General features: G+C 42.8%; 1 protein-coding gene and 1 long non-coding RNA gene across 3 annotated transcripts; both read left to right on the forward strand.

Moving 5' to 3' along the window:
• Positions 1–2513: 2513 nt before the first annotated feature.
• LOC105354729 lies at positions 2514–5353 on the forward strand. Its single transcript, XR_909287.2, has 2 exons — positions 2514–4832; positions 4980–5353. It is a non-coding gene; the product is annotated as an uncharacterized LOC105354729 (long non-coding RNA).
• Positions 5354–14368: 9015 nt separating this feature from the next.
• Positions 14369–19913, forward strand: LOC101174598 (eosinophil peroxidase-like). 2 transcript variants are annotated; one of them, XM_023958441.1, is made up of 15 exons: positions 14369–14841; positions 15001–15068; positions 15254–15338; positions 15446–15621; positions 15700–15826; positions 15980–16109; positions 16187–16393; positions 16482–16842; positions 16941–17101; positions 17263–17521; positions 17606–17776; positions 17870–18107; positions 18219–18418; positions 18639–18698; positions 18808–19913. In XM_023958441.1, exons 2-15 carry the CDS (start codon positions 15002–15004, stop codon positions 19236–19238), a joined length of 2673 nt encoding a protein of 890 aa, XP_023814209.1. In that variant the 5' UTR covers positions 14369–14841; position 15001; the 3' UTR covers positions 19239–19913. The 2 variants fall into 2 exon arrangements, with proteins under 2 accessions (XP_023814209.1, XP_023814208.1); XM_023958440.1 differs by having other exon boundaries at positions 14369–15068.
• The last annotated feature ends 5650 nt before the right edge of the window (positions 19914–25563 follow it).

Genomic DNA, 25563 nt, shown 5'->3' on the forward strand with positions numbered 1-25563 from the left:
ATTTCACATGTGTATGTGAATGCTAATTCTGAATAATGTCCTACACGGCACCTCATAGTTATTTGTTTCACTCAAATGATTTGAGGAAGCATTACTGAGAGGCAAAGACAAAAATATGGCTGTTTTCCAGCAAAAAAGTGTTGCTTGTTGCACCAATGGATGGCACTGGCATAAAAGTTCTAAGTTGAATTTATGCTTTGCTTTGAGGATAGGTTAATGACAAACACAACTAAAGAATAAAAAACAAAATTAACAGACTTATAGCAGACAACGAACAAACTAAATTAAGGCAGAATCCGAAGTAATTCCCTACCCTTTTGCCTTCTCTCCACCCCTACATTTAACCCTCCGGAGTTTTGGAAAAATAGTGTCTTTACATCTGGATGTTTCTACAATTTGATGATGTCATGAATAGTCGCCAGTCATTTACTATAGCGAATAGCTACCAGCACTCGGAAAATAACTACCATCAGTTTTATAGTTTTAAAAAGTCATGCAGTAACAAAAAGTCATTGCTTAAATTAGAATGTAAACTTCTGTGTTTTAAAACACTCCCACGTAGTGGTGTCGGAGGTGTAGGCAAAGGGTGGATGACATGAAAAAAGACCCAATTTTAACTTCTCACATTCAGCCGTTTCTGGCGCTTCTTTTTTATTTTTATTTTCTTTCAACACTGTGTACATGCAAAGCAGTCCACAGCGACTGGCAAGGCGTGGCTCCCCCTTAAAAAAACAAGTTGGGCCAATGCTAAAGCTAAGTTGGATCAACAAGGAGGAGCCAGAGGGGTAGGGAAAGGATTTGAATTTAGGCTAGATGTCCTTGAGAAAAGACACCCTGGACGTTACATACTGAGTCATCAGGCTAAAAAAAAGATGAGAAGGGAACAACGCAATAACATATAAAATATCACGTTTTAATATATATGCAATTTAGTCATTTTTTGCGTTGTTTGTCTATGTGTACCTACGTTGGACTGGCGAACTGTCCAATGTGTACCAATGTGTTCCTTCACCACTCTCTACATAGAGCATTATAAAGTGTGTTTGCCATTTTGTAGAGCTGTCCGAATCTACGAATCTACAATTCCAAAAGTGCCCTAGAACATTTCCAGAGGTCTCTGCAAAAAGCCAGCATGAATTGGTGCTAACTAGATTGGCGAATATAGACCACAATGCACTTCATTTGAACAATTTGTGTGAAACTTTTTTTATTTTAATTAATTTTTTAGGAAAACATACAAATTTTCATCTTTAAAATACAGTAAATTTATAAATAGTTTTTGTAAATCTTCATATTTACAAGGGGATTTTTTATTTTTTTTAACTTGTCCTGTCCAACAGCTAAGCAAACAGATGAGAGCTGAAAGCCTTTTGTGTTGGACATATTTTAGAACAGGGGTTGTGAATCTTATGATACACCAGGTGTATATTTGAATAAGCCCCTTCACACACACACACTCAAACGTTACAAACACACCTGTTGGCTCCAAAAGCGTTCACACACAAACAAGTCAACATGGACATACTACCACTAACATTCACACACGCACACTTATACATTCAGACTAACACATGTGAAACATTTCATTCAGTCACGCAAACTGTTTGTGCAAAGGTGAGATAGCACCTGTGCAGTGTTTATGGAACCCAGCCGCCTCCCCACCAATGCCCCAACCACAGCAGTGGCGGCAGCCGGGACCCCCCAACACCTGCACAGTAGATCAGATAAAGAAAGACCGCCTGCTGGGCAACCACATCCGCCACCCCGGGCAGGGCCAGCGGGACCACCACAGTGACCCCCAACGCTAGATTGCAGGGGGGCGCAGGGGGTAGAGAGTGCAAGCCCCAGCCCGACCCCTAGAGCAGCCTCCCCACCACCACCCAGGAGTCCTGAGCATCCCCCCGCCCCAGCCACGAGTCAGGGCCCCCCAGTGAAAACCCGCCCCCACGTTCGAGGCAGCACCCCCCCAGGGCACGGTTAGTCCAGGAGAGAGCAGGGGGCGACCCCCCCCCCGTGCCCAGGAAGAGGGTGTTATAAATATGGCCCGACCAGGCTCACCTGCAGTTGGATAAATATGAAGAAGGCCGGCGCCCAGGGGCCAGGACCAGAACCCACACCACCGGGACACGGACCCCCCTTTGCTCAGATTTTATATGATCCCCGGCTCCCGGTCTTGCCAGAGAGCTCAGGGATCCCTCTCCCTGCGTGGAGAGAGGGACGCTAGGCCCAGGAAGCCAGCACCCCAGGAACAGGGCAGCCGTGACAGAGGGCCCTGGTTCCCTCCACCAGGGATGGGGCGGGGACAGAAGATCAGAAGTCCCTCTTCCTTGTGTGATGTGGTAAGCGTGTGTGTGTGCGTGTATGGGTATGTGTGTTGGAGTGTGTATTTTGTGATGTAAAGGGTGTGTGTGTACTAAAGGGTGTGGTTAAAATTGGCAAGGTGGGGAGGGTGCTTGGACATCACCCTCCCCACCAAGGGGCCCTAAAATGTCTAAGGTGCAGTTAAAATTGGCGGGTACTACTAGGCGGGTATATTTATTAGGTTTTTACATCTGTGATGTCATAACAAAAGTAGTGAGCATAGTGTCTGGATTGCTTTTTAAAAGCCAGGCCTCTAGATAGTCTTGTACTGTACAGTTTTTTAGTATAGAGGGAGGGAATTTCGACATGGCATAAATTTTCACTGACCCATCTGTACAAGGCCAATGCATTTGGCATTTGATTATATTTTAAGATGCCAGTTTCCAGAAAATATTTATTTCAAATAAATCAGTAGCTTAACATCACCAAGTAGGAATGTGGAGCGAATGAATAATGGACACACTGTGACTGCAAGCACTTTAAGCGTCTGGAAAAGCGCAGATAAATCCAATCCCTTATTATTATTAAGTGGAACCTGAAAACCGGATGCTTACATCAGTCTTGTCTGACCTTTAAAGTGAATACTACAAAAGAAAATCATACGATAGTTGTAAAAACTGATGTTTTCTACATATAATAATGTGCGTCACTTTCCACACTGAGATACGGAGACTTAATCTATTTAAAAAAAAAAAGTTCTTTATTTTGGTTACTGTAGACCGTAACCAACGCCGTACAGCTTGCCCCAAAACTCGTATCTCTCTAAACAGAGAAAACGCTCCGCAACTTTAACTGCCTTGTGCCGCACCTGCCCTCCTATTTCCTTACTCGGCCAATAGCTGAACCTGTAAGCCCAAACCCCCGACGACAGGCTGAGTGACAGAACTGAGGACAAACCAGCGCCTTTGGCTGATGTGTTCAATGAACCCCAGAAAAATCATCCTCAAGGGGAAACAAAGCCACTCAGATGAGCAGGTGGTCAGCCAGCTTTCTGTGGCCATGCACACTTTGTGAGGCCAGTGGAAGTGACCCCAAGCGACCCAGACCCATCAGGAGGAGTGGAGTGTGCAGCACCTGTGGGGGAATTTCAGCCACAAAATTCATAACGGTTCTGTTTGAAAGTCTAAATGAAACGGGAGCACTTGCTGTAGTCTCCCGCATCTCCACTGCGGGTGTTTTTAACCTTGTAGCACCTCTGTAAGGAGCCAGCCTGTATCGACATAGTGCCACTTTCCTGCCCCTAGGGGTAGTTGAACCCAGTAAACCACCTCACCCAGCCTCTCCAATATCTCGCAAGGGCCACCCAGTCACTGTTCAGTTTTGGACGCTTGCCTTTCTTCCTTTGGGGACTGAAGACACTCACACCAACTCTCCCACCTGCAAGTGATGCACATCATAATTTCTTTTCTGTCTCTGTCCAGGACTCAACAGCTTGTTCCTTGCAAAGTTGTGAGCAGACTCCAGCCGTTCCCGCAGCTTCCTTGAATAGTCAGACCCCAGGGGGTCCCTGGGCATGTCTGGGGGCTTTTTGATTCCCATCTCTGCCTGTGTACATATCTCTCTGCCTAGCATCAGTAAGGCAGGAGAACAGGAAGTTGAGTTCTTGGCTGGTGACCTGTAAGCCATGAGCAACAGGGTACATTGGTATCCCAGTCCCGCTGATGTTAATCTGTGAAGGGGGCCAGCTGTTCAGCCAATGTGCGGTTAAACGGTTTCGAGCCCATCACTCTGTGGATGTAGGGGCATATGGGGTGGTACAGGTTTTGTGGGCACCCGGTTTTACACACATAGCTGCAAAATCTTTGGACTCAAAGTTTCTTCCCTGATCCTTGTGAATTACCTTTGGCACCCCAAGCCTACTGAACATCCCCTCCACCAGTACATCCACCACAGTCTCTGCTTCTTGGTTAGGCGGGCAGTATGCCTTAGGCCACTGAGTGAAATAATCCATTGCAATGATAATAAAATGGTTAACCTTTTCTGAGCAAGGAAAGGGGCCTAAGACATCAATCCCCACTCTCTCCATGGGACAGCCTACAGGAAACTATTGGAAGGGGCCATGTGAATGACCCACTGCTGTGCAGGAGTCACACTTTATGCAAAATTCTTCCACGTCTAGAGGACTCTGCCCCAAGTAGAAGCCTTGTCTGAGCCTGCGGAGAGTTCTGGAGACCCCAAAGTGTCCGAAACATGGGACCTGTGCATTGCTTGAAGAACAGTGAGCTGCAGGTTTTTTGGCACCACCAGCTGCCAACTTACCTCACCTGCAACTGGTTCCTTCAAGCCTCTCTACAGCACCCCATCACACAGACGTAAAGAGTCGAACACGGACCACAGACCTTTAGTTGTTCGAGAGAGCATGGAGATTTCCTCCCAGGACGGCCTTCACTGCTCCTCGATCAATGAGAGGACATGATCATGGATCAGCGTCCTCTTGCTTTTGATGTCTCCACTCTGCAGTATCAACAGAGGTGAGCAAGACGCATTACATTTGATTTCAGCCACTCACTTTCTTGTGCCTCTCTGTTGTTACTATAGCGACAGTCCTCTGCTCCAACTGTCAAAAGTCAGAGCTCTGGCTCCAACTGTCAGAAGTCAGAGCTCTGTCTCCCCCTCAGGTCACCGGCGGGAACAGTCTCCAGAGTACTGAATGCACTCCATCTCCCAGCAACCCCAGTGCACACTTCCCGGCACACTTCAGCCTTACTTCCCAAGCGTTATATTTGGACCTGCTGTTCTGTCTCCTGACTCTGTACCTGACTCTGTTTGCCTGCCGCCTACCCGACTCTCGCCTGACTACTCTGTCTCTCCTCTGATGATCTTATGCCTGTAATCGACCCCTGCCTGCCTGACCCTTATTTAGCTTTGTGGACTTTTAGCTGAGCTAATAAACCTGCTACATTTGGATCCAGCAGTCTGCCTGCTCTTGTAACACCAATGGAATTACGCAAATAAAGTTGCCATTTTTTTGCGGTACAGACACTACCAGAAACCAGAAATTGTTAGTATTCTATGATTGTTCCGAGTCGGTCTGAAGCTGCGTTCACACCACCTTTGGTGCTCAGCTGGCGTGGACCTCGAGTGCAGTGGCAAAGGAAAGCGATATCTATGCTGATCGTCACGATGGGTTAAATAAAGCATCAGTTAAAGAGAAAGTTCCCCTTCTACCGCTTGTTTTTGTCCCGATAATGAAGCAAAAGTTTGTTTTAAAGAAGCCAGCGCACTGATGTAGAACATTTATGCTGTGTGACCGGAGTATTCTTTTTTAGGCGTGTGGTTATCACTGTGGTATATCACTTTTTAATGAACACCCAGCAGCCAATCAGAATCGAAAATTCACCCGGACCATGGTATAAGACTGAGTAATAGCTGTTTATTTTTCAGTAGAGGTCTTTGGGACTTTGGGAAGAGCAATCATGGACGAATGTGGAGGACAGAATCTGGTAGCTTACCAAAATAAAAATTTCTTTAGAATCTGATGATAAACAAAGCAGAAATAATATAAGCTACAATCTACACTTTTTTAGAATCTGCGACCTGGTACTAAGTGACCCTTGGCCAGGGGTTAGGTACCACAGGCTTAGTTTTTTTTTTTTCCATCCTTCTTAACTTGACATTCACCCTTAGCCATTGATCATTTTTCCCCTTTGCTATTTAAGTGGAGGGTGATGGCTGATGCAAAGGGAGGTTTAGATATCTCTGCTTATTTGTGTCTGAGTTAATTGGTGAGAGGGAATGTGAGCGTAATTTCTCCATTACTTTTTTGTTTTTTCAAAAATTTTTCCACTTACCCCTACATATCTTTTTCTCTCCTTCATTCCTCATTCCTTTGGAGCACATGATGTAATGAGTAAAGTTTAGCCTGAAAAAAATCCTCTTAAGAGTAAAAAAAAAAGATGAAACAGAGCCAGATACCTTTGTGCAACCACAAAATTCTTTCCTGTGTTTAAAACTGCCTTTTAAATATTTTAAAAATTTCGTTTATTTAAAGATTTCCCCATACGTAGAAGACAGAAAAAAATCATGCATAGGCCATGAAGTCCTAACATTACTGTTCAAATCTATTATGGTTGCAGCAGTCTGGTTTAATAGCACTGAACATGATGGAACAATTGTCACACCACTCTGTTCTTTTATATTTTTGCACATGAAGGATCATTCTAAAACACCAGCCTGTCAATTTATTAACAACAATGTTGTCTTGCCCGAAGCAATGGCAGTCAGTTCCACACACGTTGTCTTAGCATTTCTATTTTTACCTCACAGATGACACATCTTAAATAAGTAAGAAGGAGAGGAACAAGGAAAACATCCATGGCTTACGATAAATTCAGTAGGTGACATGCCTGTATTGTGCTGAAAAATCGTAACCACTAGCGCCTGCGGTGCAGAGGTACTCCGACCAACCGCTGATCGGAAAATTGCAGCTTTGGCTCCCACCATGGGAATACAAATAATGGTATATCCCTGATGTTTTTGTTCGTAAAAAGAGTAATTATACAAATCCCAAAAATATTTTAAAGTTGTTCTATGACCTTTTTTTTATATTTGTCATAGTTTTATAAGAATTAGGCTTTAGTGGTAAAATGACTCCAGTAATGATAAAGTTTATGGTAAGTTCACAGCTTTGTATACTAATAGTACATTTCCTGATCCATCAGGGTTCATGAGCCTGAAAGAATCAAAAGTATCCATACGGTCACAAGATTAAAACCTGTACATCAGTGGAACAAAAGAGCAAATGTTGCTAAGGTATGTTGCCCTTGAGATCGCTATGCCCTGTAGCAAGCATGTTTGAAAACAGCATTTGTAGAAAAGCCTCGACCAATGCCAGCATTCCTCTGAGATCTACATTTAAAACAAAACCTAATTTAATAATTACATTGTTCCACAGCTCTTTAGAAAAAAAAATCTGAAGATTCTTTTCACATGAACCTACTTAATCAATGAGTCCTGCACTAGGTTTTGAAGTGTGCCTTACAGTACGGAAAATACGGTAGTAAAGGGCTACATAAGTGAATGCCAATTTAACATGAAAACTGTGAATGCTGTGATTTTATACAAAGATTTTTTCACCTGTGAATTCTATTGAAACAAGAGGAAAACTATTGCAAAAGCCTTTTAAGTACTTGGGCATTTGGAAAGCGTCATAACATTAAGTACACAATTTTTTGATGAGCAGTTATCACATATACATCTGCAAATATTCTATTTGACATACATTTTTGAAATTAGTAAGGACTGAGTAAGCAAACACAGGCAACAGTTAATTATAGAAAAAAAACATTTAAAACATGCTTAAATGACTAGAAAATAACAAAGGGAGTCATCTTTAAAAAGATGGAGTGGGGATTGTAAAATGTAGAGGGAGAGGGGGGAGTGAGCATGTTAGTTTTTTGGGTAGTTGAAAAAATATCTATGTGGTTTACATGAGATTTATTGTTGGATGGTCTATAAAGACAGATGATAATAAGAAAAGAAAGTACTTACCGTATTTTCCGGACTATAAGTCGCCCTTTTTTTCATAGTTTGGCAAGGGGTGCGACTTATACTCCGCAGCGACTTATATTAGAAATAAATTGAAATAAATACATTGTTAACCCTCCTGTTATGTTCATTTGTGAGGAACAGAGATGATGTTCCTGGGTCAATTTGATGTATGAGGTATGTTAAGTGTTAAAAGTATGTTAAGTGACTCAGAGAATCAGCAAACTTTTTTTACAGTAAGATCTTGAAGGCTAACAACATAATGTTCTATTTTCCATTGATTTCATAGATTCAGAAATGCAATAAAAATGACAACTGTTTCTACAAAAACAGGATGAAAACAGAGTATTAGTTGGCCAATGATGCTTCATGAATGGAATAAATAAATAAGTTTGCGAAAAAATTACTGTGAAATTATTAGATAAACAGTCTGCTATGATTGTGTCATATAAGGTTGTGAAAGTTAAAATGCGACTTATAGTCCAGTGCGACTTATCTGTGTTTTTTTCTACTTTATAATGCATTTTTGGGCTGGTGCGACTTATACTCCGGTGCGACTTATAGTCCGGAAAATACGGTACTTAAAAAACATTGTAAAAGTTCATAGCACGAATGTGCTTATTGGACATGTCTAGTTGTGGTAAAAGACCTTACAAACCTGTAATTAGCAGTAGTATACCAAAACTGCGAAAATCTTAGCCTCCCGACTCCAATTTTTGAATCAATATTAGTAACATTATTGACAAAGATTTGGAAATCATCAATACAAGATTCTTTCAGCATTAGCAATAGGACCTCTGCTGAAAAAACTGCTGTTTTATTATTAACAATAATGACAATAACTGTGATTAAAATTCAATGAAACGGAGTTAGGCCTCACTGGTTTGTTTCATTAGCACTGGTAACTCACCAAAGAATGCACTGATTTCAGCATTATATCTTAGCCAGTGACGTGCAGTGAGGGTTGCAGAGACCTGATTTGATCTGATTTACTGACCTAACATTGATCCAGGACATCTTTAGCTAAAAATTCAACCAGTTTGTCTCTGAGATAAATACCTGGGTACAAAATAGTGCAGGTGAAGTTGTCCAGATTCTCTGTCTTTCTTGCAAGATAATGCAATGTGTAACCAAATAAACAAGTAAACACGAATTTATGTAAAATCCTTTCACTTTTTAGTTTCATAAAGTTCAGCCCACTTTTGTTTTTCCACATCAAAATAATACAAACAGAACATTATTAGAACATTCTACCACACTGTATGTTCACACGCCTTTGCAAACTTCAAAGTGTTTCCACACATTTGACTGTGGTAATGGTTGAACATTTTTTGCTGACATCACGTGTGTGTTGTCCGCTGTGATGCCACTTGGTTGTTTTTTTTGTTATAGTAAAAATAAACCTGATGACTAACGACTTGCCTCAGACAGGTCGATGTGGTTGGATCATAGGAATTTAAATTGATTCATTGATCAATTGTCACATACATATATATATAAAAACAACTTTCCCCTTTCACCCTTCCGTGGGTGGTTTCTCACTCAAGCTTGGGTCCTCTACCAGAGGCCTGGGAGCTTGAGGGTTCTGCGCAGTATCTTAGCTGTTCCTAGCACTGCGCCTTTCTGGACTGAGAGGTCTGAGATCTTTCCAGGTATCTGTTGTAGTCACTCCTCCAGCTTGGGGGTTACTGCCCCGAGTGCTCCAATTACCACAGGCACCACTGTCACCTTCACTTTCCAGGCTTTCTCCAGTTCTTCTCTGAGTCCCTGGTATTTCTCTAGTTTCTCATGTTCCTTCTTCCTGATGTTCCCATCGCTTGGTACTTCCACATCCACCACAACGGCTTTCCTCTGTTCTTTATCCACCACTACAATGTCTGGTTGGTTCGCCATTACCATCCTATCAGTCTGGATCTGGAAGTCCCACAGGATCTTTGCCCTCTCATTCTCGACCACCTTCGGTGGTGTTTCCCATTTTGATCTTGGGGTTTCCAGTTCATATTCTGCGCACGTGTTCCTGTATATTATTCCAGCCACTTGATTGTGGCGCTCCATGTATGCTTTCCCTGCCAGCATCTTACACCCTGCAGTTATGTGCTGGATTGTTTCAGGCGCCTCTTTGCACAGCCTACACCTTGGGTCTTGTCTGGTGTGGTAGATCTGAACCTCTATTGCTCTGGTGCTCAGGGCTTGTTCCTGGGCTGCCAGGATGAGCGCTTTGGTGCTGTCCTGTAGGCCAGCCCTTTCTAGCCATTGGTAGGACTTCTTGATATCAGCCACTTCAGTTATGGTCCGGTGGTACATCCCATGCAGGGGTTTGTCCTCCCATGAGGATCTGTCCTCCAGCACTGTATCCTCTGTTCTCCATTGCCTGAGACATTCACTGAGCACACTGTCATTTGGGGCCTTGAGCTTGATGTACTCATGCATCTTGGATGTTTCATCCTGGATTGTGGCTTCTACGCTCACTAGTCCTCGGCCTCCTTCCTTGCGGCTAGCATACAGTCTCACGGTGCTGGATTTGGGATGGAACCCTCCATGCATGGTGAGGAGCTTTCGTGTTTTAACATCCGTGGTCTGTATCTCTTCCTTTGGCCATCTTATTATTCCTGCAGGGTATCTGATAACTGGCAGTGCGTAGCTGTTTATTGCCCGGGTCTTATTTTTGCCATTGAGCTGTCTTCTCAGGACTTGCCTTACTCGTTGGAGGTATTTAGCTGTTGCGGCTTTCCTTGTTGCCTGCTCCAGGTTGCCATTTGCCTGTGGAATTCCAAGGTACTTGTAACTGTCCTCGATGTCTGCTATTGTTCCTTCTGGGAGTGAGACCCCTCCTGTGTGGACTACCTTGCCTCTCTTAGTCACCATCCGGCTGCATTTCTCGAGCCCGAATGACATCCCAATGTCAGTACTGTAGATCCTGGTGGTGTGGATCAGGGAGTCAATGTCACGCTCGCTCTTAGCATATAGCTTGATGTCATCCATGTATAGGAGGTCACTGATGTTGGCCCCATTTCTGAGTCGGTATCCATAGCCAGTCTTGGTGATTATTTGGCTGAGGGGGTTCAGACCTATGCAGAACAGCAGTGGGGACAGAGCATCACCTTGGTATATCCCACATTTGATGGACACTTGTGCAAGTGGCTTCCCATTGGCTTCAAGGGTGGTTTTCCACAGCTTCATTGAGTTTCCTATGAAGGCTCTTAGAGTCCTGTTGATGTTGTACAGCTCCAAGCATTCAGTGATCCATGTGTGGGGCAATGAGTCATAGGCCTTCTTGTGATCAATCCAGGCTGTGCACAGGTTGGTGTGTCGTGACTTACAGTCTTGAGCGACTGTTCTGTCGACCAGGAGTTGGTGTTTGGCTCCTCTGGAGTCTCTACCAATGCCCTTCTGTGTGTTACTCATGAATTGATCCATGTGCCTATTTATCTTGGTTGCAATAATGCCTGACATGAGCTTCCATGTTGTGGAGAGACAGGTTATTGGCCGGTAGTTGGATGGGACTGCAGCCTTTGAAGGATCCTTCTGGATCAGGATCGTTCGCCCTTCCGTTAGCCATTCAGGGTGAGTCCCATCTCTTAGCAGCTGGTTCATTTGTGCTGCCAGGCGCTCGTGGAGTGCGGTAAGCTTCTTTAGCCAGTAGGCATGTATCATGTCAGGGCCCGGTGCTGTCCAGTTCTTCATACCTGAGACTCTTTCTTGGATGTCTACCACTGTGATGGTTACTGGATTCTGTTCATGGAGGTTGCTATGTTCTTTTCTCAGAGAGACCAGCCACTGGGCATTGCTGTTATGTGCTGTCTCTTTTTCCCATGTACTTTTCCAGTACTGTTCAGTTTCTAGCCTTGATGGGTCTGCTCGGCTGTTTTGACCCTGCCACTGAGCGTACACTTTTGCAGGTTGAGTTGCGAAGAGCCTGTTTATTCGTCAAGCTTCATTGTCTCTTGTGTACCTCTTTAGGCGGCTGCTCAAGGCTAGGAGCCTTTGTTTGGCAGTTTCCAGTGCTTGAAACTGTTTCCAATTTCTTCAGGTATGGGCATCTGGCTGTATCTCTTAGGTACTTGCTTTCTCATTGTACCTCTTTGAGCCTCTGTCAGCTTACTCACATCCTTCCGGGTTGCCTTGATTTTGGCCTCTAACCGTTGCTTCCATGGTGGGTACTGTTTTCTTCCATGGTTGCTCTTGTAGCCAAGCATCTCAAGGATCACTGCTGCTGAAGTGTAAACCAGTTCATTGGTTTCTGTGATGGTTGTGGTAGGAATTGCCCTCAATGCTTCATTCACAGTTTCCAGTAGACTTTCAGGCGGTACATCACTTAACCGTTGTAGCTGGTGTCGGGGTTGCCTAGTGTTCATTGTAGACATGATCTTGTCTTTCAGGTCAGTTGCTGCCTTGCTCAGCGTAATTGTGGTTGTTGGGGCTGTGTACCCAATCTCAGGGTGGGAGTGTGGTATAACCTCCTCTCTGACCTGCTGTCCTGGCTCTCCCGTGGCATTGTATTGTATCGCTTCAATCTCAAGTTGTGATAGGAGTTGCCGTTTGTGTATGTTAGCGCATTGGGCTACCAGTTGTTTGTCAGTTAGCCTTGATTGTGGGTTTTGAAGCATCCATTCATTCCACATTCTCTGCATGTAACCTCTCTGGGTGGGATTACTTGAGTAGCAGCATTCTAACAGCATCTTGTTCTAACATCTAGTCCATTTCCGTCTTGTTCCAGTAGCCCACTTTCCATCAGGGTGCTCTGGTCCCTCAGCACCTGACGCAGACCTTGTTTGGCCGGGCGACGTCAATCTATCTATATATATATATCTATATCTATCTATCTATCTATCTATCTATCTATCTATCTATCTATCTATCTATCTATCTATCTATCTATCTATCTATCTATCTATCTATCTATCTATCTATCTATCTATCTATCTATCTATCTATCTATCTATCTATCTATCTATCTATCTATCTATCTATCTATCTATCTATCTATCTATCTATCTATCTATCTATCTATCTATCTATCTATCTATCTATCTATCTATCTATATATAACCAATAGCCAACAACTGGATGTGTGTCTCATGCATGTGACGGTGTGGCACCGTCAGATGCCGAGGGGGGGCCACACCAGGTTTTATTGTTTGTGTATTGATGTATTTTGTATTTTCTGATTGCTACCTGTGGTGCCACCTGGACGGGAATTGAGAGCAACGCCCCGTGGGCGTGGCGTACCATTTAAGAGGGAGCAATGCAGGTGGTGAAACGAGAGGAGTGACAGTGTGTGCTGTGTGCTGCATGGCCCTGCGTGTAGCAACAGTGTCGGCAATAAAGGCAGTTCCTCCTCACCTTGGCTCCTCTGCATCCTTTCTCGGCGGGACCCCGCCACATATGGTGTCAGAAGTGGGATTGCAGAGGGGCCAAAAAAAGGTGAGGACGCAGCGGCGTGGTGGGGACGACGATTCCCCGGCAGCTCAGCGCCTCCTCCAGCTACTCCATCCTCTGAGGAAGAGGGGGTGGATCCGGGTCGCCTCGTCGGAGCGTCAGGCCTGGCCAGGGGCCCGGAAAGAAACACTACGGCGTCCAGATTGGCGTCCATGATGAGCGGCGGACCTCGCGGGCAGCAGGGGCGGACCGCCGGAGCGCGAAGACGGCCGGAGGCAGGACGGGTGCGCCGCCCGGTTCCACTGCCGCGGATGCGGGCGTTGGAGGCCTGCGCAGAGTCGGACAGGGGGCGGACCGACGTCTACCGGGCCGTCAGGGGAGTGCTCCGGGAGAGGCGTCACAACTCGCCTGTAACCTGCTGTCGGCGGCTCCGATCGGCTGAGGTGCCGTCCGGGAGGAGACCAGCGGGGGCGTGTGGCCGACGGAAGGGCCTTAGCCGGGGCTGGGAACGACCGGAGCGGCGCACCGAGGAGCGGATCAGAGGGGTCGCCATCGTGGAGCAGGCACGAGCCAGAGGACGGAGTCCCGCTGATGCCTGGCGGTTGGACTGCAGGGCCCTGTTGGACGAGGGGCGCCTGCAGAACTGTCGGGTGGAGATCGGCGTGGGGCTTGCGCGGCGGCGGAGGGCTGGACTGGATCGCCGCACACCGTCGATCTCTCAGAGGAGGGGGATGGTGTGACGGTGTGGCACCGTCAGATGCCGAGGGGGGGCCACACCAGGTTTTATTGTTTGTGTATTGATGTATTTTGTATTTTCTGATTGCTACCTGTGGTGCCACCTGGACGGGAATTGAGAGCAACGCCCCGTGGGCGTGGCGTCCCATTTAAGAGGGAGGACTGCAGGTGGTGAGACGAGAGGAGTGACAGTGTGTGCTGTGTGCTGCATGGCCTTGCGTGTAGCAACAGTGTCGGCAATAAAGGCAGTTCCTCCTCACCTTGGCTCCTCTGCATCCTTTCTCGGCGGGACCCCGCCACAATGCATATCTCAAGTCAGCCTTTTATTTTGTAAACATAAAAAGTTCATGTTGGACCCAGGAAGAATGTAAAATGTTTAGCAGTTTAGTGACACGCTCATGAAAACACATTGAGGTGAATGCTACAATCAGACTACACCAGACACAATACTATGAAGGTGCTCATGCACACACATAGGGAGTGTCTGTGTTGTTCAAACTGATTCAAAGTTACAGGTTCAAATACAATGTTTTTTTACCTGCACTTTTCAAAATCTAAAAGCCTAAAGAGCTATAATAATTGATACAAGGCTCAATTTATGCCAAATTAAATAAAACAAACCAATGTTCATGTAGTGTTTTTTGCAACAGCTTTGCAGAAATAAATGTATATGTTCTATAATCACTGAACACTTCTTCTGATGAATAAGGAACAAGGAAACATATATGATCTCAGTGTCTGCCCCAGCAACATTCCTGAATGACATTCTTGGGATGTAGGCCTATAAAAGGCACAAGATCTATGACATGCATGAGCCTACAACAGAGAGCCGAAGGTGGATGCTGAGGAAGATCACAACTCCTCATCACCGATTCTCAGGTTGGTTCAGCAGCTCTTGTTTGTTCAGATATATTTTTTATAGGTTTAATCTAATCTTTCTACTTTTAAACAAGATTTAAATCTGATTCTTTTATTAAAAAAGAGCAGAACTGATAATCAAGTGAATGTGCTTGAAGAACTTTTGTGTCTTTTTTGCAGAATGAACATGTACGTGGGTCTGCTGGCCGTGGGCATTATTCTGTGCCTGCAGTGCCAGGTTGATGCAGGTGTGAAAATGCTTTTGTGTTGTCATCTCTTTGTCAAAAACTAAAAATGTAAAATAATGCAAATGTATTGAAATCCTGTTGAAAATTTAAAAAGTGTTCTTCTCTTATAAAAATAAAATACAAGACAGATTTTTAAAAATGAAAAGAACAGAATGGAAATTAAATGAATAACTTTCCTTTTTCAGAATCAATCAGCAAGAGTTTGATTGTGAAGGCTGTGGCTGAAGCCAAGGCAAATGTGGATGCAGCTTATACATACTCCAGGCGAATGTGAGTATGAAACTCTAATTTTTGTTTGGTCTTATAAAATTGCTGCAAATATTACAAATTAGAATATAAAAATGAGTGCAATTGAAAGTCTTATCTACCTGACACAGGAGCATAGAACGAGTGAAGAGGAGTGGAGCAAGCCCTGGTAGCGTCATTCCGTTGTTGAAGCAGCCCTCTGGCCTGTCCCGGGAGGCTGTGCGAGCTGCTGACTACATGCAAAACACACTGAGTCTGCTCAGAGGGGCCCTGGAGAAACGTCAAAAGCGATCCATCAATGCCACAGGTACGTTTGCACCAACTGTCCTTTAGATGTTACTTGGTAGCAGTTTAAAATAACACTTCCTGTTTCTTTGTCATTTAGATCTGATCACTGTGGAGGATCTCAATGTAATTGCAAAACTCACAGGATGTGCCACACAAATTAGACCACCTTCATGCAATGAAGTCCCCAAAAGTTATCGAACAGCAGCCAGCTCTTGCAACAACCTGTGAGTCTGATTTTCAGATATTTGCTGTCCCTTAAACCACATTTCTAAATCACAGATGTTGAGTTTAGTCATTTGGGAAATTGACTGCAGGTTCTATACATGTAGATAATCTTGAAGTAACTGTCGGAACTGAAGGTTTAATTTTTAAAATAGTAAAAATCCACGCTGGGGATCTTCAAACATTCCTTTCCTGCGCTGGTTGCCTGCTGAGTATGAAGATGACCTGACTAGTCCTAAAGGCTGGACCTCTGACCTGAGAGTGAACTACCACCTTCTTCCTCTGGTATGCTCTCCAGATAAATGTAACCATATCAATACTGACATAAAGCTCAGTGCCAATTGAGTTTGTGTTGTTCTCAGGTAAGAGAAGTGTCCAACCGGATCCTGGCAACAGCTAACGAGGACGTGGAGAGTGACCCTCTCTACAGTCATCTGGTGACGATCTTCGACCAGTGGACAGACCACGACCATACATTCACCCCACACTCTCCTTCCATTGTCTCCTTTAATAACAACATCAGCTGTGAAACTAGCTGTGCTCGTACTGAACCATGCTTCCCTATTGAGGTCAGTATGATGGCATAATTTGTGAGAACAGATGGAGGAAAATGTGTGAAAGCGTTCATATAACCACTTTGTGTTTTCTTCTAAAAAGATTCCCAGCAACGATGAACGCTTCCAAGAAGATCCAAAGGAATGCCTGCCATTCTCCCGCTCTGCACCAGCCTGTGGCTCCGGGAATACAGGACACATCTTTGGTGCCAGCACTCTGCGTCACCAGATGAACACTCTCACGTCCTTCATTGATGCTGGTCAGGTGTATGGTTCTGATGAGGCAAAGGCTCAGAAGCTTAGAGATCTTTCTACAGAAGAGGGCTTGATGAAGGTCAACCCGGAGTTTGATGACAATGGCCGGGCCCTTCTGCCTTTCACCGCCGATAATGCCAAAATGTGCAAGACAAGAGCCCGCATAACCAAAGATCCCAATGCTAGAGAGTTGAATTGTTTCTTTGCAGGTGGGTTACAATACAGTTGAGGGTACTCATTCTATTGAATGTTAGGCCTTAAATCTTTCCATTATTTTCTTCATTTTTTCCTTTGTGTGATTTCAAAGGTGATGATCGTTCAAATGAGAACATTGGACTTGCTTCCCTGCACACTCTCATGGTGAGAGAACACAACCGTTTGGCGCGTGCCCTCGCTAATCTGAACCCTAATTGGGATGGAAACAGGCTTTATCAAGAGGCACGCAAAATCATGGGGGGATACATGCAGGTAAGAGATCTATTGGTTGAAAACAAATAGACAAAGGAGAATGCAGTTGTTAAAGACGTTTTCTAAGGACCTAACATTACCACTGTTGAGGCCTATTTGCATCAACTTGGTTCTGTGAGGCCATCTTTTTAAGCATGCAGTTGTATCTTTTTTGGGTTTAGGTGATCACATACAGAGATTACCTCAGGCACATCCTTGGCCCTGAAGTCATGTCCAAGCAACTGTCTACCTATCCTGGTTATGATGAAAATGTGGATCCCAGCATTGCCAACGTGTTTGCCACAGCTGCATACAGATTTGCTCATTTGATGGTCCAACCATTTATGTTTCGTCTTAACGAGAATTATGAGAATCACGCTGACTACCCCACCGAGCTGCTGCACAGAACTATGTTTACTCCATGGAGAATTGCTTTTGAAGGCAAGGCCTCAAATTTTGTAAAAATTGTGTGAACCAACAGGTGGGTCAATTATAAAAACTCCTTTGTGGTGTTGTGTTCTTTAGGAGGTTTGGATCCAATCCTGAGGGGCCTTGTGGGTCGCCCGGCCAAACTGAACACACAGGATCACATGCTGACTGAAGAGCTGAGGAATAGACTCTTTAAGTTCTCTGTGGATCTGGCTATGGATCTGGGATCTCTGAACTTGCAAAGAGGCAGAGACCATGGACTTCCTGGTAATCATCTACCTAGAACTTTGTGGATGTTTCTAAAACTGTTTAGAATACTTATCTCAAATGTCCATGAACTAAACTTTTTTTTTTTGGTAGGCTACAACAAGTGGCGCGGTTTCTGTGGACTCTCACAACCGCAAAATTTGGAAGAGCTGGCTACAGTGCTGAACAACACAGATCTTGCCCAGAGACTGCTGGATCTTTATGGCACAGCCGACAACATTGATATATGGCTGGGAGGAGTGGCTGAGCCATTTGTTGCCGGGGGAAGAGTGGGGCCTCTGTTTGCCTGCCTGATTTCCACTCAATTCAAGAGGATCCGCCAAGGAGACCGGTAAAGATGCACTTCACTACTCAGCTGTCATTACTGAAGCTAAACAGTTGTTGGTAATAACTGATTGTTTCACTTAATCAGAGACTAAATCAAAACAAATTCCTGTTTTAGTTTTTGGTGGGAGAATAACGGCGTCTTCACTGGTGCTCAGAGAAGGTCCCTGAGAGATGCATCACTTGCCAGGATCATTTGTGACAACACTGGCATCACAGAAGTTCCCAACCAACCCTTCCAGTACCGTCCTCGTGGTTCTGGGTACTCTCAGTGCAAAGACCTCCCAGCATTTGACCTCAAGCCATGGGCGGAGAATTGTGAGTTAATGTTCTGACATGCAGTTGTGTTTCAACACTGGTGTTTGTGTGATTAAACTTATCTTCTTTTTTTCTTAATGTCATTTTAAAGAAGAAACTTGTGACATTTTTCTATTTTTCACTGTTATAATCCAACATACAGTAGTTGTATTTAAGAGTCTTTGTATTTGTGTTGTTTCACTGAATAGAGAAATTTGTTTTTTACTTGTTTTCTTAATAGATAATGAGCCAACCAGGGCAACAGAACCACAAGGACCCCAAGGGCCCCAAGGACCACCAGGTAAATGCTAGTTCTTGTTACCTGACTCTTTATACACATAAACATCTTAATAATCTCTACATAGAGGAATTTTTGCAATTAAAGTATGTTAATGTCTTTTTGGACACAGGACCTCAAGGCCCACCTGGACCTCCAGGCCCACCTGGGCCCCCAGGCACAGTGGAGAAGGTTGCATTCTCTGTTCGTCTAGGCAGCAACTTCCCCAAAGCTGGCGCCCCAATTTCCTTCCGTGATGTCATCTACAACGGGCAGAACAGCTATAACACCAAAACAGGCATTTTCACCTGCGTGCACCCAGGAGTTTATGAGTTCCAGTTCCACTGCACAATATCTGATACGGCAGCTAGTGTGGATCTGCTGCAGAATGGAGAGCTGATTCTGCATTCATACACCACCCAGCAAAATGGCTACGTCTCAGCCAGTGGAAGCACTTTCATCAAACTCCAGCGGGGAGACAAGGTGTGGCTGGTTGCAAACAACGGTGGCAACGGTCTCACTAGTGACAGCTACTTCTCTGGACATCTGCTGTTCGCTGAGTGAAAGCGCTGCAACAACTGTTCCCTACATAAACTCTGACTTGGGTCTAAATTAATGTAAATTAATGTCCACTTAAAAGTCTACTTGTGTTATTGTACCCAAAATTACAGAGAATAATATTTTTAAATGATCATCCTTAATGGTCTTTCTGGTTTTACTGTATTCCTGGCTTTATTTGAAGTCATAAATATTTAATACTGAAAAATTTCTTTAAAAAAAGGGTTTCTTTTATTTCACTTAGAATTAGTCATACAAATATACAATGCATTTGGAAAAAAAAGTTTACTTGTATTTTAGTTCCCTGAATGATGATGGTGTTGTAGCAAAGGTCAGGAAAATGAATGTGAACGAGTTGTTAGAGATTTCTTTGTTAGCTTAATGTGAGGTACACTCGGGTTTGCGATGAGTGTAACTAAATATTGTTACATTTTAATGTAAATACATAACAAAAAAAAAGTGAAGACTGGCTTCAGAGTGCTTTGTTTTTCACCCATTGGATTTGAGGAAGCGGTTTGCACGGTGTCGTAGTGGTTAGCCCTCTTGCCTCACAACAAGAAGGTCCCGGTTTGAATCCAGCTTGGATCTTTTTGTGTGGAGGTTGCATGTTCTCATTGAGTAGATTTTCCTCTGGGCACTTCGGCTTCCCCTAACAGTCCATAAACATGGCAAATAAGTTGATTGATTACCCTATGTTTTCCATTAGATGTGCGTGTGTGTGGTTATTTGGCTCTGTGTGGCCCTATGATGGACTGGTGGACTGTCAAAGGAAGACCTCACCTTCACCCTTACAACTGCAATTATGTAATAGAAAACTGATGAATGGAACTTATACTTCTATTTTTTTCAAAAGACATTAACCAAAAATCAAAGTTAGCTTAGATAACTGACTTTTAGATATGAAGCTGATTGATGGACAGTGCTGGGTAAATTGCTTTTAAAAAGTAATTGATTACTTTACTTAGTTACTGGATCACAACTTTTTTTTTGGTTTTTCTTCTTCAAAATTATTTTTATTAGATTTTAGAACAGCAGTATTAAAGACAAGATAAAAACAATGAATACACCCCCCCCCCTTATCACACCTAATGGAACAAAAAAAAAAAAACGAAAAAAAAAGGAAGAACCCCAAACAGAAAGGCGATACACATCCCGTCACTAAACCTAATATACACAAAGACTAATAATAATAGTAATAAATAACCAAAATTAAGAAAATAAAATGGCAGTACAACATATGTGATATATCAAAAGCAACTCTCCAGGGATCACGAATAGGAGATGTGTAAAGCAATAGAACACACAAAAAACAAAACAAAAACACAAAAATGGTCTTCATAAACAGAGAACAAATAGTTCAGGTCAGTGATATTTTAAAGTGACAATGAGTGAGCGCAAATAAAACAAAAGAAATAACTAAAAGTACATTTTTTGGGGGAAAATGAGAGCCAGCTAGGTGGGTATGTTACGTGATTGTAAGGTGTTAACATGTCCAAAAACGGGTTGCCAAATTTTAAAGAACTTGCCCGTGGCGCCACGTAGAGTAAACTTAATCTTTTCAAGTTTACTATAGTGCAAAACATCTTTAATTCAGATTTCTAATGTAGGAGGAGAGGGAGATTTCCAACACAGCAAAATCCTGCGTCTTGCCATAAAAGTGAGAAATGCCACAAAATCCGATTTTAGTGTTGACAAGGTTGTCATATCTGGAAAACAATTGTAATTAAATTCTTAACTCATTATCCCTTGTGCTATCCTAGGCACTTTACCATTGGGAGTTGGGTCATCTAAACCCACTAGACAGTGCTCTGAACGTTTTTCTTTAATGATTTGTGATCTTCACTGGTGTCCATGGATTACATGAAATCTTTCCACCTTTATCCACCTTTGTCATGGTAGGGAGAACACGTCAATGTAAGGGTGGGGTCATCTAAGATAGCACAAGGGTTAAATATACTGACAGCTCTATGAACTTAAAACTATGACAGTTTAATCAAAGATCAGAAATAATCACAAGTTCTTTGAGCTATGATTTGATGCTTCTTTGTTTCAATCTACTGGATTTAAAAAAACACTGTGAAAAACCATTTTCCTATCATCTGAATTCCCATGACTGAGGCAGTCAAGACTGCCTCAAAACTTTGGATTACAAGTAAGCACAAAACAGACTCTGGATCACATCTGCCAACAACTGGAAGTGTGCCTCAACACCACATGATTCCAGATTAAAAACCACATTTTTAAAACAAAAGATAACAAAATGGCGGCTGCAGCAATCAGTACCATGTTTAGTACATTTGGTGCTCTGAAATTGTCTGTCAAGTGTCTGAAATTAGTTTTAATTCCATTACCCTTTTTTGCTTGATCATACAAGAAAAACCCATCCAGTCTTGGTTAGGGGTTGGGTGTGTTTTAACGTTTGTTTTAAAGTTTTTCCTTCATGAAGTATTTTTGAGGATTGTCAAGTTTAAAGCCATTTAAATCACCTTGTTCCTCATTTTGATGTGTAGACCAGTTTTCACTGAGTTTGCCAAAAGGTAAAATGCAACCTTGAGGATAAAATATTGAGAAATGTATTTCTGTTGTGCTAAACCGGTCAAGAAGTACCTGTACTTTTTACCATTGTTGAGGCAGACTTTGTTTTTTTTTTACCGTTTGGTGTGTAACACAAGGTTTAAAGCTACTGAAAAATAGGTCCAAAAGTCTGGAATTTTTCTTTTCGCTAGGAATAGCAGCCAATTTTAAATAGGTTTTTGTAAACTTTTTTTATTTTTGTTCCGTGTTATATTAGAATGAACATTTATAGCTTAATTCTTCTTGTTTAAAGAGTTGCTGCAGCATGTATGTACTGTTTTAGTACAAGTTTTAACTCATGAGCCTATTGCACACACAGGAATATTAATAATATTAAACAATGACAGATTTTATTTATGGGTGAATTTCAAGGTTGCCCTAGATTAATTAGAAAAGATGTTTAAAATAAATAAATGAAAAAGAATATGAATAAAAGTGAAAAAGGTGCTTAAGTGACATACTTTGTGGTTTAATATTACATGTGCCCTTTCAGTTTGAGTTGGAAATAGTTTGAATGTAATCAAATTACCTTTACGGTGGATAATGCATGTTTGTGAGTTCAATGCGTGACGCAAACACGCAGACAGACACATGCACGCTAGAACATTAGTCTTCATGGTTAACAAGAGAAACTGACCTGATCTGACCAGCAGGTGGCGCAGGTGGACCAGTTTTCAAATTAAACGATCATCGCACATCCCTGTTCAGTGTTCAGTTACCACACTCAGGACACAAAACTTACACTTAAAATTAAAATGTAGATTTAAATATTTTTCATGTTAAATTATCAAATGTGGACACAGACAGACAAGTCTAGTCCTCATAGGTAGGTGAAAAACCCATGCTTTAATTTTTTTATGCATTTGAATTAATCGCAGAATCTCACTATTATCCATAATTTTCACTTTTCCTTTTACATCGCAATACATGGTGGCAATGAAATTCCTCTTTCAATACACAGCAAGAACACTTAAACAAAACAAAAAATAGGATTTTGCCTGCTAAATCTAAAAATAAAGTAACTTTATGCTATCTCCCATTAAAATAGATAACATGAAAATCCTGAAAAAACACGAAGTATTTGAACAAATTATGATTTTAGAAAAGTGATTGAGCAGCTATTACATCACACAGAAGGTTTTAACATGTTATAACGATATGCATTGATTGTTGTTTTAATTAAATATCCTGAGACAATCAGCTAACTAAAAGAGAAGACACTTATACTTCCATTTTAATGTGTCTGTTAAAAAAGTTAACATTTTGTCTGGTCCTGTTCAGGTCAGATCATTTTGTGTAACTCCAGACATGCAGGTCAAAATGAATTTGCAGTGAGCCTTTTTATTAGAAAGTCAGGGTGCAGTTGACCTGAAAACACGAATTTGTTGCATGAATTCAGGCAAATCATGTTGAGGATTACGTTGATTTGGAAGAATTTGCAAACTCTTTAAGGTGATGTTTATATGGAAAGAAAATATCAACTTTTTTCCCCTTGGATTTTGTTTCCTCGTTGTGTCTTGAAAGTGAACCACTGTTTACCTGAAGCGGTGGTTTTTGATACTTAAAAAGAGCAGTCGGTAAGTTTTAATTGGTCCTTCAGCCAGTCCCATGGGGTATCTACATTCTTCCCTTAACATATAGGGAAAAAAGCAATATATGACGATCGATAGGTGACGCGGTGGGTCGCATTAACTCCGCTGCCGCTTGCACAGCGCAGAGGAAGGGACGGAAACCAGCTGCTGCGTCGCCATCCGCCTCCTCCTTTTACGCACACGCACGCACACACGTGTAGGCAAACACGCACGTGCACACACAGGCCACGCCCCTTTCCTGACCTCCGTGGACTCAGTGCCATCCACAGAGTGGCTCTGCGTGTCCCATGGGAGCGGGGGAATGCCGAAGACGACGAGCGGCACACGATACCCCATTGTTTAGTTTAGCAGTCAGTGATCCCGTACACCCCCATCATTCACCCCCCCCCCCCAGCTACCCCCAAAAAACACAAGCTGATCGCATCAGCGAGTTCAATTTAAGAGAAAGACAAGAGTTTGGTTAAGTTCTTCTATTTATTTTTTATTTATATTAGCACAATCTGTCGCTTCATTCTTTAAAAGTGGGACACTTGTAACAAAGATTTACCAGTGGGGCTGAATCCAAAGGGTCGGTCACTTATTAAGACATAAAGTTTAATTTTTATTTCACATCAACATCAAATAAGGAAAAACATGGTTATACTACAAGCTTCAAGACGGATGTAGAGATCATAGCGAACTTAAAAAAGGAAGGAAATCAAAATAAGTACTCAGTGTTGGTTACAATATTCTGGAGAATAAGTCAATGTAAGTCAAAGAAATAAAGTCTGAATATCCAAATTCTTGATTTCTGGTAAAAGAGCTGATGTGCGTAAAATGTATTTGTCACGTTCTCTGGTGATGCGCAAAAGATGTAGACATCAGTCCCACTCGTAAAATAACAAATACAGCATCTTTCCTGAAAAAAATGAATGCTTTAAAGAGTCATGGCAAGTTTTAGAGCAACCGAAAAACAAACTCACTGCTGAAACTGTAATTTTCTCCCTTTCTTTTATTAACCTGGTGAAGGAATTTGGTGTGTGATCACGTATGGATTTTTCTTGGTTCTCAGGTTAAGTACAGCTGTCAGTCATCCCATCAGAAGTGTGTGAGGAGCACGGCGACAGGGCGGAGACTCGGCAGCAGGATTCCCCAAGACCTTTTTTCCTAATTGGGGGAACATCTGACTTTGTCCCGCGCTGGCAGATGGCGAATTGAGGCGGGATCCAAGGGGGGGAGATTTACATTCATTGTCCAGGCGCACCAACTCCACACAGAGACAATAGACTCGGCAAGGGGCAAAAAACCAGGATTGGGAGAAAGAGAAGAAAAGAAAAAAAACTTTCCTTTTCGCTAGTAAAGAAATCAGAGTAGAAATTATTATTTAGCCCAAAAATTGTCTCTAAAATGTCTATTTTGGGTGAGACAATAAAGACATCAGATCAACTTTTAACAATAGTAAAACAATAATGAAAATATTTTATTAAAAGTTACACATAAACGAAATTATGCATAAAATGCGCCTCACCAACTTAAAGTTATGAATTTTTACGCACGAGGTTGCGGTTCACTTGCAGGTGATTTTTAGGCCCACCTATTTTTCCAGACCCAGTCAGAACATGAAAAGATGGTCTGTTGTTCTGATTAAGAACTCATTTCGGGCTCCGTCACACATCGGTCCAGACGCCAATCAGAGCGCAGCTCAGTCGGCTGCCGGTGGAGATTGATGGACCAACCAGACGGCTATTGTTGCGGCTGACACTGATGCGATGCGTCCTCAGCAGAATCGCTTCGTTCAAAGGAGCAGACGGTGGAGCTGTGAATGCGCGCCTGTCGAGAGCGCACTTGTTTCAGATGCTGACTTGAATTAATGAAGCAAACAGGATTTGCTGCAGCTACAGGCTACAGGGGGCATAAGCTTCGCTGCGCAAAGAAGATCAAGACACTTAGTAACACAGAGAAGTAAAGATGACTCAAAAAAAGTAGTTCAAGGTACACATAATAGGAATTTTACGCACAAAGAAGTCATTCAATTTTTAAAACAAATGTTTTGCTTGTTAAAACATCAAAGTGTAACTTTTTTAAATATTCTGAAACTGCAGAACTCTTGTGTGAAAGTTTGCAGGATAAGTCACTGGTTGGATGCTGAATCTGGCACAAGTCCAAACAAGGGGATGCACTTTACA

The sequence above is a fragment of the Oryzias latipes genome, chromosome 9, assembly GCF_002234675.1.
Source record: "Oryzias latipes chromosome 9, ASM223467v1".
In the NCBI taxonomy this organism is placed as follows: Eukaryota; Metazoa; Chordata; class Actinopteri; order Beloniformes; family Adrianichthyidae; genus Oryzias; species Oryzias latipes.